Below are 16,608 nucleotides of genomic sequence, written 5' to 3' on the forward strand. Positions count from 1 at the left end.
CATTTGATTTTTTAACTTGCTCTTCGGTAAATGAATGAATTTAAAAAAACATTTATTATATTATTCCTATGGCCCAATTATTAGGCATTACCTCATACCAGGTGATCTTAACTACACATCAATGTTTTTCTTGTTTTTTAAAAATATTTTGATAATTGTATTTCAGTATAATTGGTTTGCCTTATAATCCTATATACTTTATTTTATATTTTTAAAAATGTTAATATGAGGTGAGATCCATAAGTTACATCAGGCTGCCAACAAGATTCATACCGAAAATGATTAAGAACCCCTATATTATGCCATTAGATTATTTAAAAAAAAAAAAAAAAAAAACATTGGTTCTGGGAATAACTTCTTCAGTATGCGATTAATTCTATATTCTCCAGAGTTATTCCACATTAAAAAAACAAAACAAAACAAAACAAAACAAAAAACTCCACATACTGATTGCCAAATTTTGCAGCTAGATTGTGATTACCTTTTTATTTATCAATATCATATGGGTATGATTTTAAACCTTAATTTTAAAGGCAAAATGGAGCTGACCCCCTTGAGTCAAAAAGACCTATTTACCCTTCTGAAAAATAATGACTATGTGATCCAAGGTAAGTCACAGGTCTGCTTCAATAAAGAAATTTTTTTCCTCTGCTGATTACATATATTTTTGTACTTAAACTTTAAAATTTTAGATAGCCCATGGAATATAGTAATATTTTACCTATTGGAAAAGACTATTATTCTTAGAGCTTTCAGCAGCAAAGTATGTCAAATGATTGAGAAAACAATGAAATGATATTGAACTGGCTATTACCATGGATTCAATAAATTATATCCTTCCTTTTTGTCTAGAGTTCCAGGCTAATTACATAGTGTTCAGGGTTATAATTTGCTGAGACTGAATTAACACGGCAAATGGCCAAAAAAACTCCAAACCCAAAACCTAAACTCAAACTAAAATGCAATCCTCTTCTCTTAGATAACAAGTATAAATGTGATCCCTTAATAAAACGTAATGCATATATATTACATAATATGTAATGCATATTACAATATGTATTATAAAATTGAAATTTTATAGTTCCACCCCACTCTGTCACCCTGTCTCTCCATAAAAAACATATGATAATCTTTAAAATGGGGGAAATAATAGCTGATTCCTTCTAGACTGGTTATAAAAAGCAAATGAGATACTATCTTTGAAGAGCCTTGCAAACCTTAAAGCACTATATAAATCTTAGCTATATTATTTTATATCATTATTACAGACTATGCTTTACCTAAAGAGCTGGAAACTTTTTTCCTAGGTCTTTTTACATTTTGGGGGTATCATTGTAACTATTATTCTTTGATCTTTCTGTATATGATGGTTCATCTCCTGTACTTACAAATACCATGCATTTCTGTATTGTCTTCCTTTTCCAAAGCTTTTACATCTTCAGATATTGCAGTATAATAAATTTTTAATGATTTCATATCACCAAGACAACACGTGTTGAATTTTCATCCAAATACCTTCTTAGGAATTATTTTTTCAAAAAGGAACAATATGATTTTAATATGTGTAAAAAAAAAAAAACAAAAAAAAAAAAAACAAGAGCTATGTAGTTTTTCCATTCTAGTATTCTGCCTCTGACTCTGTAGAAGCAGATACTTTATTGAGAGAACATGATTAATATTGATCTCAAAAGGTTAAGTATCTATCTTGAGTATGTTTCATTTTTTCTTGTGGGACAGTTATATATATTCATGAATTTAAGTAAATTCTTCCTGAAACTTCTTTTTAAACAGTCAGCTTATAAACAATTTGTTTATACTACATATATTTATTTCAAAGCCTTTTCCATGAGGATTTGACAGGTATTATTCTGAGGTTTCAGGCAGGCAGACAGCAAGTAGAAGAGGGGAAAGAGAAGGTTAGAAGGTGGGGAAGAAGGAAAACAGAGGGGTGAAGGGAGGAAAGAAGAAAGTAGAAAAAGAAGAAGGAAGAAGGAGAAGGAAGGAAAAGGAAGAAGGAGGAGGAGGAGGAGAATAAGGAGGAAGAAGAGAAGGAGGAGAAGAAAGAAAGAAAAAAGAAAACACACACACACACACACACACACACACACACACAAACTTTTTTTCTGTAGATGATTCAGTAGGAGACATGATCCAGGGAGGAGTAATGGGTAATTAAAAACTTGGAAAGAAAGAAGGCTAAGGTCCCCAATTTATTACACTTTGCATAGTAGCAGAGTTCACTAAAGATAACTCATTTAGAATAATAAAATTGCACAGCTGGAAAATATCATAGTGATCATCAAATCCAATTCCCTCTCTTAATGCATGAATTTAGAAGTGAACAGTTGAATAAGATGAGATGTGAGAATTGTATTTGGAGTTTAGACCCATGGCTTAAGGTACAATAGTGACAGACTCTGAGCTATGGATGGAATACCCCTAACAAGAGCCATTGTACTACCTGTGAGCTCAGAAGAATTCTTATCCCAAATCCCATTCCTTTTGATAAGTTTTATACCCAAAGAACACAGAATACATAATCTTTAGTTCTCAGGCATAGTACCTGGAACATGTTAACACTTGTTAAACATTTTTTTCATTTACTCATTGAAAGTCCCAGCTTAAATATAGAAGTTATGGAGGTGTGGAAAGATAGTATATTACTATTCACTAATATTAAAACAAAACAAAGAGGCTTTCTGGTAGAGTACTGGACAAGTATTTCATAGTTCTATCTTATGCTCCTCACTAGCTATGTGACTTTATGCAAATTACTTAACTTTTCTGCAACTTAATTCAGCTACTTATGAGAGAGTTGGATTAAATGATATTAATGATCACTTTTTGTTATGGGTCAGTGGAATTGATAGAGACAATAGTTATCTAATTTAGCATGGTTAATTTGATTGATTTAATCCTACAAGGAGATGTTATGGGCGAGAGAACTTGAAACAAGGTACTAAGTAGAATTGAGGAGACAATGGTTAAATCTAGTTTAGCATTGATTTAATCCTACAACAAATAATGGTTTCCTAGCGATATAATGATGGGTTTGTACTCAGTGTATATGCTACACACTAGAAGCTTCAGTCAGGGAGATTCAGAGATTCAAAGACAAGAGCACTAGAAGCTCTCAGAGGTTGACAGAGATTCATTCCATCGTCCACTCTTGTGGTGGCTGGAGGCTGAAGCACAAATCTTAGAAGTCGGGGAGATTCAGAAGCCAGAGAAGGCAGGTGGGGGCTCAAGCTGTTGGAACCAAAGAGAGAGATAGGCCTCCAGAAAAACTAGCCGAGCCCCAAGTGAAGGAGACATGATTTTGAAGGGGACAATAAAGGATTTGGACTTTAACCCCTGGCTACTGCTGTGGTGATTACTGAACTGAAACAAAGGCTGCTCCCAGAGACCTCCAGGAAACCGAAACAGAGAACATTACAACTTTTTTCCAGTTTAAAAATTCTCTTTAAGTGGTTATATGTTAAGTATCTGGGTTCTGTTCAGAGCTCTACTCCTCACTGTATGACATGAAACCAAGTAAAAATCTCTTTAGGCCTTAGTTGTCTGTAAAATGATGGGATTTTCTATGTGGTGCCCCTCTATCTTTAAAAATTCTTTGATTCTGTGATGTAGTCATAAGATCATAGATTTAGAATTGGAAGGACCTTGGGAAACTATCTAGTTCAAACTGAGAACAATAGATTTTTAGGTTATCAAGTTATCTAGTCAGGCCCTAGAGTAGGACATAGACTCTTTTAAGTCTTAATAATATTACCTAGGAAATCAGGAGTGGGAAAGTCAGAGTAGGGAACTCTAGTTATTTGGGGACAACATGAAAGAGAATGCTAACAAGGACAATAATAGAAAAAGGCAATTTCATGGAGGGAAAAGAGCATTGGACCCTGAGAAAACATGAGTTTCATGCCCATATGGTCTAATATAGCTAGACTTGTAATCTGTGTAAGTAATTTATCTTCTATGGTCATTTAATTTCTTTTTCCATAAAATAAGAAGCTTGTAGTAGGAGCTATTTAGTCTTTTTCAATTCTATAGTTCTATGCCTGGAAGAACAATAAAACAATTTGTTTAATTCACAGCTTTGCTTGAGGCCCACCACTGTTACAGAACTGGGCTGTATGGATCATTTATTTGACATAGTATTATGACATTTGTTTTATTTTAATGCAATATGATATGAACTCCATCATGGCAGTAGATTATGAATAATATCTTTACTTTGTATTTCACCAAATCCAGAAGCCACCGAAGATTCATAAGCATGTAATGGCATGGACAGACCTTTAGGAAACTAATACAATAGTCAATGTGAGAGGAAATGAATATCTGAACTAAAATAGTTGCTAGGGAAACAAGGGGAGAGATTCAAGAGATAGAAATAGAATAAATAGGACCAGGAAACTTAATGAATAAGTAGATGAGGGAGAGAAAAATAAAGAATGACTCTGAGATTGTGAACTTTGATTATTTTGAAGAATGGTGGTACCCTCAATAGAAGAGAAGTTTGTAAAAGGGGGAGGGTTTTGATAGGAAAATTAGAAGATAAAAATCTTGATTAACTCTGATTAAACTGTATCTGATCCAGACCTGTGATTGTATTGGGGTAAGAAACTACTTTTTTTCTATACATCATTTGGTAACAGAATTTCTAGGGATACTGAAAGGTTAAATAGTTTGCTCAAAGACATATGGACAATATGTATCTTCAGCTAGAAATAAATTCAGGTCTTCCCAAGGAAGTGAACAGCTCTCTATTCAGATACTAAACTGTTTCTCCTTGAATAAATTGCTCTAGATTTAGAATCACCTGTAACTAACCTTAGGCTGACATGACATAATTGAATTTATGAAGATAGGAAATGAAAAAATAAAAACACTATTAGGTTATCCTTTAAAAAAATAGGGGCACCTAGTTGGTGTAGCAGTTGGAGCACCAGCCCTGAAGTCAAGAGGACCTGAGTTCAAATGTGATTTTAGACACAACATTTTCTGGCTGTGTGACTCTGGGCAAGTCACTTGATACCAGTTGCTTCAGCAAAAAAACAAAACAAAACTATCCTTATCTTGTTTTTCCTTAGCAAGGATAATGAAGATTTAATTCCAGATGAGAGATCTTAACAATTGTGTTCAGGGACTCTTTCAGCAGTCTAGTAAAAACTAATTCCAAAATGGCTGGAGGGAATTAGCATTATATAGTACCTATTATGTGCTAGGCATTGAACTAAATACTTTTTACAAATATTCTCTCACCTTATCTTCACAACTACTTTGAGAAGTAGATGATATAATTAACCTTACTATTTTACATATAGTTGAGAAAACATTAAGAAGTAAAATGACTTTGCCAGGTAACATAGCTAGTAAATGTCTGAGGTGGGATTTTTAATTCAGATGTAACTTTCTCCTCTTGCAAGCTGGCATATTCCCCTCATTCTGAAATCTACCCTTAGATATCTTGATTAATAATCACTATTCTCTAAGATAAATGAATTATATAAAACTCGGTTCTCAAAGACTACTTTTGGATGGATACTAGGATTGCCTCACAATATATAACTTCCCCGCCCCCCCCCCCCCAGCTATTTTAAGGACTAAGGCTCCAAGTCTAAATGATCAGTGTCCAGTGTCAATTTATCCTATTATCTTGGATCTACTTTATCTCCCTATAGATTCACCTATTCTGTATCTCATCTAATCAGGAATCTGTACTTTTATTTCATCAACTGTTTAATCTGATAAACAATTTCCAAGTATCATGTGGAGATAAATTATCCTTGCTTTCTTCCTTTCTTTTCCTTTTCCAGTCACAATAATGTTGCCCTTTAATACTACCAATTTTAAAGTCAGATAAAAAGGGAGGTTTTTGGCAAGGAGCAGATTATCATTTTAGCACAGCTCAAATCTTCCTTTTTACTCCATTTATCTAATTATATCCACAATTGGTAATCCCTTGATGTGATTACTGCACTTTTTCAGCTCCTGGCTTTAAGGGAAGTCAGTCTGAAGAGGTTTGATAGGTTCCCCCTCCCCTTATTCCCTCCTCCCTCTCCCTCCACCAAATGAAAACACCTAATGACTTAAATTTTTTTTTTTAAATTTTATTGGTCAAATGGTTTACTTTATTCAATTACAAAGCCTGGGGGAAATGTGGGAAAAATGCAAACTCCTCCAGAGCACTCCAAACCCCATGTGGCAAGCACCGGCTTCTGAGCATGTGCAGAGCAAGTTATCAGTCCTCAAGGATAGATCATGTGAACTTTCACAATTTGTCCTTGAGGGCTCCATACCTGGTTGTCCTAGAAAGCCTTTGGACTCTTTCTTCATTTTTAAGGGATGATGTAACCCTCTCAAATATATCTGCACAGGTTTATTTGTCCATGGAGCCCTTCCCCATCACACAAGCTGTCTATCCCTAGGTTCATCATTTTAAGAGTTCTAGGTTAATTGCTTTACTCTTCTTCACATCAGACCTTCAGCCTACATTAGCATTCAGAGATCACAGCAAAATAGGCATCTCAGATCTCACTGTCAGACTCTTCCTTTTGCCCAACTTGTTTTCTTGCTAGACCTTTCCCTTAGCACTCCCTTCCCTCGCATAACTCCCTTTCAGGCACCCTGTCCTTTACTCTTCCAACTGAGTCCTCATGCTCAGATCAGGTCAAGTCTAATTTATTTCTTTCCAACACTTAACTCTCAAATCCTTCCCTTGACAACAAGCCCTTATTCCTCAGGCCCAGGAATCTACTCTGTGCCATTTAGGGTCCCTACTCCTGCTCATATCAGGCTGTCCATCATTATTGTCATTAATTCATCTACTCTCCTCAGACAATACCAAGTTCTCCCATCCTCCATCCATATCATCTCTCCTCCCCTTGATCTTCTTACCCAGCCAGACTCATCCCCCAGCCTCTCCCCTCAGAACATAACCCTTTGTCTCTATTCCCACTGTGACCAGGGCTTCAGTTCCCTGCTCTTGCCTCTGGGACCCATATTCCATTGTCATCTGAAGTTGAGGGAGCATATTGGTGTTTTTTGAGAAAGTGGCATGAATGGATTGATAGGGCCAGACTGATGGGAAGGAACAGATCTGTTTGTAAGAAGAAGGGGCAGTAAAAGATGAAGAGGAGAATGATAAAAGGGATGACTATCAGAATAAGTAGAAGAGTCAGGGATAGGGTAAGAGCATATTCCTTAAAGCAAGAGACAAAATGAAAAGTGGGTGGTGCTGCTGAAAATTTTTCAGTAAAGGAGCTGAGGAAACTATCATTAGATGCTCTTGCTTTCAGTGAAGGAAAAGGATCATTTGCTGTAAAGGACAAGGGTAGTAGACTTTGGAGGCTTAAGGAAAGAGGAGAAAGTATGGAAGTCATTGTAAGGGATGAGACAGGGAATTAATAATGTAGAAAAGCAGTAAAATCAGTTCTAAAGTCAGAAGACCTAGCAAATCGTGACTCCTACTAACCTTGTGACTTTGGGGAAGTATTTTTAAAAGTAAAATAGGAGAATTATATCATGTCTAAAGCTCTTTCAGCTCTAACATCCTATAATCTTTTGATGGTTGAGGAGTCGAGAGGGTTTACCAAAGGATTTGCACCATATGTTTATAGGGATGAGACATTGACCTTTTCTCATTCTCACAGCATGTCTCTCCCACTCTGACTGCATTTGATCAGTTTTGATGTCAAGGTCTGCCATTCCACTGTCACTCAAGATCCTCAAATATCTCATATCTAATCAATAGCATCTTTTACCATTCCTAATTTACTAATGATCTGTAACTCTGGATAACCCTCACTGTTTGTTTTATTTGCCTCTGCTTCTGTTCTCTATATTTTATATACACATAGTTGTTTGCATGTTGTCTCCACCATTAAGAAGATTAAGAGCAGGAGTTGTTTTGACCTTTGCAGTTTTAGCTTTTAGCTGACACATACTAAATGTTTGATAAATGCTTGCTGACTGGTAACTACCAGAGAGTTTAGAGAATTAATCATCCTGATAGTCCCAAATATAATTTGTAATATAGCTTCATGCTTCATACTGTTCCTTATTTCATGTATGCTATTTCCATTTATTGAGACTGTGAGGCTTCTAAAGTATTCATTATTTTAGATGAAACATCCTAGTAATTTCAAATTAGGTATCAATTTTTACAAAACAATTTTTTTTCATTCAAATTTTCAGAGCATAAAATTTTTCATGAAAAAATCTAGGACATTAATACATTTTTTACTCTGTGACAAATCAAAACAAAATTATATTCAGAATTTCATATTCTACTTAAGATTTATTAAATAATTATTAGATCCTTTAAAATTATTAAATTAAATTATTAAAATTCTTTTAATTCTGGTTAATTCAGATGTTCTAAAGTTTAGATGACATTGCCTCAGTTTATAGCCAATCATATATAGATATGTAGCACAATTTAAACTTTTGTAAAAGCTAACATTTTTTTATTATCCTTTGTAGTGATAAAAATAAACGAAGAACTAAAACAGTAAAGAAAACATTGGAACCCAAATGGAATCAAACATTCATTTACTCTCCAGTTCATCGGAGAGAATTTCGAGAAAGAATGTTGGAGATTACTCTTTGGGATCAAGCTCGAGTCCGAGAGGAAGAAAGTGAATTTTTAGGAGAGGTATGTGGAATTATTTATAAACTTAAACTATTGGTGTAATGCTGGAGAAACTGAGGCAGGAGAGAGATTAGAGAATTTTCAATATTTTATTAATTGGAGAGTATAATTGATTGGACAGGACTCTTGTCTCAAATTATCCAGTCAGATAGAGATAAAAATATACTGGGACCAAGGAAACCATGTTGGTCCCAGGGCTGGAGGAGACTGTCATCTCAAAGAATCCAGCAGCTGAATGGGCATATCTCAAACTCTTAAATACCCTCTAGAGACAAAGAAAGGGTAAGAAGCCCGGGAAAACTTCTGTCAGGATGGGGGGAGACCATAAATCTTAAAAGCCCAGAGACAGGATGTCTGAATACCCAGAGATAAAGATGTCAGTGAGGTATCTTGGAATATTTTTAGAGGAATATTGTAAATTTGAGAACAGGAAACAGTCAGGAGTTCTGCTCTCTTGTTTATCTTGCTAACAATTTATAACCTTAGGGTAAACGGTTCCCAATCTTAATGGACCAGAGTGGGTTTTTACGACTAAGGGAATAGTTAGGGAGACTGAGATAAGGGAAACTTGTGCAGGGAAACTGAGTCAGAACAGTTAAGAGAACTGTGGCATAACATTGGTAACTTGTTGAATAATGTTAGTTTTTAAAATACCAGTAAAAGAATTCAAAAACTTTTAAGTAATTGAGCAAAAGTACATTATTTTTATAAGAAAAAATTCTCTGAGAGTTTTTTCTCCTACTTTTTGTATTTTTTCATCAAAGACAATAAAAAAAATCAGAGACAAATACTGTGTTTTTAATTTGCTTCCTTAAGCTGTTATAAAAATTAAAGTATTGTTGGATAAAATATTGGTTTATATTTAAATCCCATTTTATATCATTTTATTTCATTTTTGTAATTTTTTTTTACTGAGTTCACATCACTTTACTGAGATCACATGAGATCTTTTGCATATCTTGATTTTTCAGAGTCATTTAAAAGGATTTTTGGGAACAAAACAGTCAAACAAAATCCTAATAGCAGAGATTTCAGAAAAGTAGAGTGATTACTTTTTGGAATAAGAGAAAATCAGTTTACACTGTTTCATAGCCATGCTATACATCAAAAGATTATCTCCTTGATTAGGTAAAATTAGATTAATTAACTAAAATTCATTTCAGTGACTTCTGTGATGCTTTGAACATAATTCTGTTACCTAGCTAGAAATGTTCTTATTTGGTATCACACAGAAATTCTTAATTCTTTTTATTCCTTTCTGAGAGTACTTTCAGAGAGAAGTCCCCAGAAGAATCAGACCTCAAAGTTGTCATTTATTTAGTGCTTGTAAATTAAATCGTGTTTTCTTGTAAATTGAGGAAATCATAGAACTGATTAATAATTGTATCTGTGACTTTCCCTTGTCATATATCATACTTAGTGCAAATTCCTAATGATTTGTCCATAAAAATCTCTGTTTAGTATTTATCTATTTTAGGAATTTAACCAACTTATTATTCAGAGGTTAAGAATTTCTTAATGAAAGTTTACATGTATAGGGTTTTTGTCACCATTGCAAATCATGTAGAATAGAAATTGTCTTATTTGTTTTTGTGTTTCCTTCAGTGCCTCGTATATAGAATTATGCAATAAATATTCACTGAATCAATGAGTGACTAATTGAGTTTTCTGCTTCTAAAGAGAAGTACTTTGTTTATTTCCAATATTTCCTTAGGTGCAAACATTAGTTATTAGATGGATATTAAAGAGGGAGTAGCTTTGATGATTCTTGCCACTTTCTGGGTCATTTCATGTCACATTTCAGACCTTTTTAGGGCCTCAAGAAGGAAGAAGGAATTTTGAATGAATAATTACAAAGTAATCAGCAGTAATTATCAATGTGAGACAAATAGTTCATTTCCCATCTATCCTTCACCTCACATTTTCTTTGAAATTCAAAAGAAATCTTTTTCTCCTCTTTTCTGTTTCTATTTTTTTTACTTATCATTTCTTTATATAAAGCTTTATTCATTATAATTGTTATTAGATTTCAATTGGCTGCAGAATTTTCATCCCATTAGTTAAAGTTGAGTTCTGTAAACTTTTCTAGTAAGCTAAATAGAAAATGAAAACTGAAATTCTTATTTACTTAGAGCAGATAAAGATGTTTTAGATTTCTCCCTAATTGTCAACATATATGAAAAATCTCTTTAAAATTTTTACTTTTCAATTACTATAGTACTTTTAAACTTATTTCAAAAGATATGTGACCATGTAAGAAAATTTGTTTGCTGTTTCTTCTTGCTTTTGTAACAACCACTGTGCCTGTTACTTCTATAGATTCTAATTGAATTAGAGACAGCATTATTAGATGATGAACCTCATTGGTATAAACTTCAGACACATGATGTTTCTTCATTGCCACTTCCCCACCCATCTCCATATTTGCCTCGCCGACAGCCACATGGGGAGAGCCCAACGCGAAGATTGCAAAGTAGGTTTCAATATTTCTTATTTATTATTTCTTATTGGAATATTTCTCATTTTTGATTCTTTATAAAATTATAAGATGCTGTATATCTTGTGCTTATTTTATAGATTTATAATGTCTCAAGGATACTAAAGTCTGTTTTGAATTGTATAAAAACAAAGTTATATTGCATATGTAAAATTCATGGAATACTTTTTATAAAGGTTGTTGCAGTTTCTTCAAATATATAACTCCAAATGAAGCAAATTTGATATATTTTAACATTAGCATATAAAGTCTTAAATACAATAATTAAACTATACAGTGATATTTTGTTTGGAAAAAACAATTATCCAAATAAGTATGCCCTTGTTTCCTTAATTTTGTATTTCTCTTATAGAAATATTTATTATTTTTGCTTTGTTCCCTGGATATAACCCTCAAACAGTGGCTATAAATATCCTGGTATTTTTCAAAGATTATTTCCACTTTAGAGAATGGTTTTTTATCTGTAACAAATAATTCTACCATTTACTTTAAGCAATAAACTTCCTCTGAAGGCATTTCGAACAGGTATCCCTCTTAACTCTGAAGTTATAAGACTTTTCTTAATGAGGGTATTGTATTCTGTTACCAAGGAATAGGTTAATTGTTTCTGGACTAGGCCTAATTGAAGCCGATCACATCTTGGTACTACATCATGTTTTCAATTATATGGGTTTAGAGACTTGATTTTGAAACTTCTGGAGAATTTAATCTGAACTTATAATAGAATGATTTATTTGCAAGTTATAGAGGCCATTTATTAATTTACAAGAGGAGATATACTTGCCATGATAACTATTACTTTTAATTTCCAGGAGATACTTCCTTCTAAGTGGGTAGGGTAAGATGAGGAAAATAAATTATGACTAAACATGCTGCTTGATAAGAATGAAATCAGAGTAGATGAAATTTGGTAATGTTGAGAAGAATTTAATAAAGTTCTGCCACAATAAAGTCTACAAAATTAATCTTTCTCCATGAATATTCATATCCACCAAACTCAGTATCTCTGTCTCTCTCTTTCTTTCACAGTACTCCCCAGATTGTCTCTTTCTAATATCCCCAAAGACAATTCAACCTCCTGTTTACATTTGCCACTACAACATGCCCTTATGGTATGTTTACAATTTTTGAAATTACCATTTATTTTACTTTAATTATTTTTAGGTGGTAACTTTCTGGCACTTTAATTTTATCTGCAAATGATTTCCAAATCATGTTCAATGGGTCTTCAAATTAGAATAATGCTGCTAATGAGCCTGTATTTTGGAACTCTGGTTTGACCCTTGAATCCTATATTCATTTCTCTGCAGTACAGAAATTTAAACCATATGTGTAATTGTTAAAAGTATTCTCAAGGCATTTCCAAAATTTATAAATCAATAGAAAGATGGTTGTTGAAGGTATAAGTAAACAATAAGGACAATGAAATGTATATTAGAGTTGTTAACAATAAACTTTTTCCCCCTTTGACACCTTTTCACCCTAAAAATTTTTTTTTTACCCCAGGCATATAAAATAGATAGACAAATCAAGCATTTACTGATAATAAACCATAATTTCACAACTCCTACTTTCAGTTATGAGTCCCAATATAGGGTCATGAACCATATTTCAAGAAGTTAGACTATATACAATACTCATTATTGACAGAAAGACTACTTAAGTCATCTAAAGATATAAACTCTTTTTTCCTCCATGAAGGCTAACACTTTAGTTTTAGAGATTTTATGAACCTGAGTATTAAGATAAGTCAATGACATTAATGAAAATTACCTTTTTCTGACATACATATTTAAATTTTTTAAAGAATTCAAATTGATTTTTGCAAACATTATAAAAATTTTGTAAATTCATTTCTAAAAGATTCATTGGTCTTGTAATTATTACCTTCTAGTATAAAAGTCTCTTAGTGAGATAAAAAGCCATCTTGGAAACTATTTATAATCTTTGAAAAGGTTGTCCAAAGAGGCATAAATATTAAAAAGTAAGAATGTGTAAGAGACAGTTGCCTTTTCTAAGTAAAAGAAATGTTTCATATAATAACATAATTACATGGTAATCATATATTCTAAATATCAGGGCATAAATGATTAGTTTATGGACAAGTTAGAATTTTAATGAATATGGAGGTTTTTCTATAGCCTACTTTTGTATATTATAATTGTAGTGCTGCTGATGAATATGAGCAATATCAGTAGAGATTTTTCTGAGAAAGCTGGCTGATAACATTCTTTAAAAAAATGCACCAAGACTGAAATTTTACTTTGAAATTATTAAAATGTTTCATTATTGAAGTGGTATTACTTTTTCAAATTATCCAGTTTTCTAACTTACTAATTCTTTAATAAGGGTGATTCATGATAGTGAATTCCCTAAGTGTGCAAGATATTACGAAACACACCAGCTCCTTGAAAATATGGAACTTGTATTGCAAAATTTCTTGTGTTTTTTAACTTTTAAAATGTAAATATTTATAGGAATTTAACATCTTAACAAAACCTCTACTTTTTACAATTAAATTTCTGCTTTTCACATTTAATTTTTTTTATTCTTTACTCTTAAAACAATATTCAAGTCATTGATATTGTAACTTAATTCCTTTCTCTGTGTCAAACTAACTGGATTAATGTTTGACTTATTACATATTTGATTATTACTTAGTGTTTTTTGGAAGTAGTAACCATCTTTATAACCACTTCACTTCTTCCAATATGCATAACATTGTCCAGCTTACAGCCATAAAGTCTTCAAAGGAAAATATATATTACATTAGAAACAGAGAAATAATGCTGTTGGTTCAGTACTGTGGGTAGACAGGTGAAAACATAAAATGGTTTAGTCTTTATTAATTGGATGAACTTTTTCTTATACCTTATTTTTAATGTTATTAGTCTAAAACAGAAGTGTCAGATACACTACTGCAGTACTCCTAATTGTTTCCAAATTAAATTAAAATGTGTTTGGGAAATATTAAACAAAATAAATAAAATGACAATGAAATATAGATAATAAGTGATTTTTGAGTGAATATATGGCCCTTAGGCTATATATTATGAATGGTTTAGTTGTTAAACACCAATAGTCTATAAGAGATTTTATTTTTGGTGGCATATATGTAATTATTCAATCTTTTGAGATTTTCTTAGTTACTCTGTAAAAAACTACAGATCAGAGATATATAGGGGAAGGAGTAGGGGGAGCCATGGTGGCCATGACACTGCTTGAACTCTCCCAGTTTCCATCGACAACAACTTGAAACCAACCCTTTGAACAGTGTTAAATGACAGAGCCTACAAAGAGAAGAGACAAAATGAAACATTTTTCCAGCTCTAGACAGGTTGGAAGGACTTTTAAAAGGCCAGTCTCACTGTGTGCAGCCCAGATGAAGCAGTATATGGGAAAATCAGTGGGAGTATCTTAATAACTGTCAATCAATAACTGAGACCTGTGGTCCTAGATCAGTAGAACAGTAGCAAGGAAGACCAGTGGGGCAGCCTCCAGTCTCAGTGAAGAAGGCAAATTCCCAGTCTGGGAAACCAAGCAATAGATAGGACAAAACTAAATCTTAAAACTACACAAAAAGCTTGGAACAGTATCCTATGTGTCCCGGGAGCAGAGCTCAACTTTAAAAAATCATGAAATAGGAGCCAAGATGGCAGAGAAGGCACATGCAACTTTCTAAGCTCTTCTCTTACCCTCTTTATCAATATTATATCGAGCCTCAAAAATAGTCTTGACTGCTACAATTCGTAAAGATAAGAAGTATAACAACTCACCAGCCAAAGAAAATCTGCAGTCTCGCCAAAAAAGGTTTGTTCTGGGGCTAGGGGGGAGATCAGCTTAGACTGGGAAAGAAATTAAGTTCCGAGGAGAGCCTCAAACCGAAAGTGAAAGCACAGATCTCAGCACAAGCTTACAGCCCCAACCCGCAGTATGGTGCTTTTCCTTGGGGCAGTTGTGAACCTGCATAGCAGGAGGGCACAGCCCAGGTTAGCCTCTAATCTGCGCAGTGGGGAGCTCGGCTTGGGGCCATAGAGCTTTCACAGGGTCGATTTGCAATCGGGCAGAGACTTTGGAGCAGAGACTGCCAGGCAGAATCCCAGTAGAATCGTTGGTTTGTGGTCAGCTGCCACCCACAGCCCCCGAGGCCCGGCCTGGGGGTAACACTTTACCCCTTTAGTTTGCCTGGGGCAATCTAACCCACACAGCCCAACTGGGAGTTCCATAGCTCACCAGTGTGAATCCCCCCTGTTGGGGGGAAAACTCGAGCACTATACCTCTGAAAAAACCATTTACATCTTATTTCCCCAGAGGGCTGGAACCCCTTTCCGGGGCCTACCCCAAATTTTAAAAGAAAAAAGATGAAAGAATGATGAAACTTCTATGCAGAAAAAGAGCAGGTCAAAACCTGAAGGACACAAATAGCAAAAATGCCAGACTTCCTCTTTTTACATGATGCTCACATAGAAGAGACCATTAAAAGTCTCAAAAAAAGAAGATAAATGGGGAAAGGAAAAGAACCACAAGAGGCAACTTCCTGAAATACAATTGGAAAAAAAAAAAATTCAGGAAAGTAAGAATTGTGAAAAAAATAAAGAACATAGAAAGTAGGATTTGTGTTGGCAAAGAACTCACAAGAAAGTAGGATCTGGGTTGGAAAAAGACAAAGAAATTGAAAAAGTAGGATCTTGAACTGAAAAAGAAAACAATTCACTAAAAAAAATTAGTGAAATGGAAAAAAATTCCACAGACCAAAACAATACATTTAAAAACTCAATTGACATATACAGAAAGAAATAAAATAAGCTAATAGAAGAAAATAATTCTTTAAAAATTAGAACTGAACAAATAGAAACTAATGATTCATTGAGACAGCAAGAATCAGTCAAGCAAAACAACAAAATGACAAACTGAAAAACATGAATTATCTACTTGCAAAACGACAGATTTAGAAAATAGATCTAGGAGAGATAATCTGAGGATTATTGGACTTCTGAAAACTATGATGAAAAAAGAGCCTAGATACTATTTTACAAGAAATCATCAAGAGAACTGCCCTAGATGTAATAGAACGAAGGTAAAATAGGCATTGAAAGAATTCACCAACATCTTTTGAAAGAAACCCTAAAATAAAACCCCAAGGAATATTGTGGCCAAATTTAGAACTATAGATTAAGGAAAAAATTTTACAAGCAGCCAAAAAAAAAAAAATTTAATACGAGGTGCCACAATAAGGATCCCAAGATCTGGCTGCCTCCACATTAAAGGATCGAAGGGCCTGGAATCTGATATTGCAAAAGGCAAAAGAACTTGGATGCAGCCAGAATAAACTACCTTAAGTTGGAGCATTTTCTTCCAGGGAAGAAGATGAATTTAATGAAACAAATGAATTCCATTTGTTTCTAAGGAAAACCAGAACTAAACAAAAAATTTGATCTCCAACCATAGAATTCAA

The 16,608-nt window shown here is 33.7% G+C and overlaps 1 protein-coding gene across 36 annotated transcripts in view; it reads left to right on the top strand.

The window, feature by feature from the left end:
* Positions 1 to 16,608, top strand: part of RIMS2 (regulating synaptic membrane exocytosis 2) — a 775,594-nt gene that overhangs the window by 413,667 nt on the left and 345,319 nt on the right. For all 36 annotated transcript variants that reach the window (XM_031947102.1, XM_031947076.1, XM_031947077.1 and 33 more), the window contains 2 exons: positions 8,488 to 8,659; positions 10,976 to 11,129. In XM_031947102.1, coding sequence (XP_031802962.1) covers positions 8,488 to 8,659; positions 10,976 to 11,129 — 326 coding nt within the window. The remainder of the gene's footprint in view (positions 1 to 8,487; positions 8,660 to 10,975; positions 11,130 to 16,608) is intronic.

Source organism: Sarcophilus harrisii, chromosome 1, assembly GCF_902635505.1.
Source record: "Sarcophilus harrisii chromosome 1, mSarHar1.11, whole genome shotgun sequence".
Taxonomy (NCBI): Eukaryota; Metazoa; Chordata; class Mammalia; order Dasyuromorphia; family Dasyuridae; genus Sarcophilus; species Sarcophilus harrisii.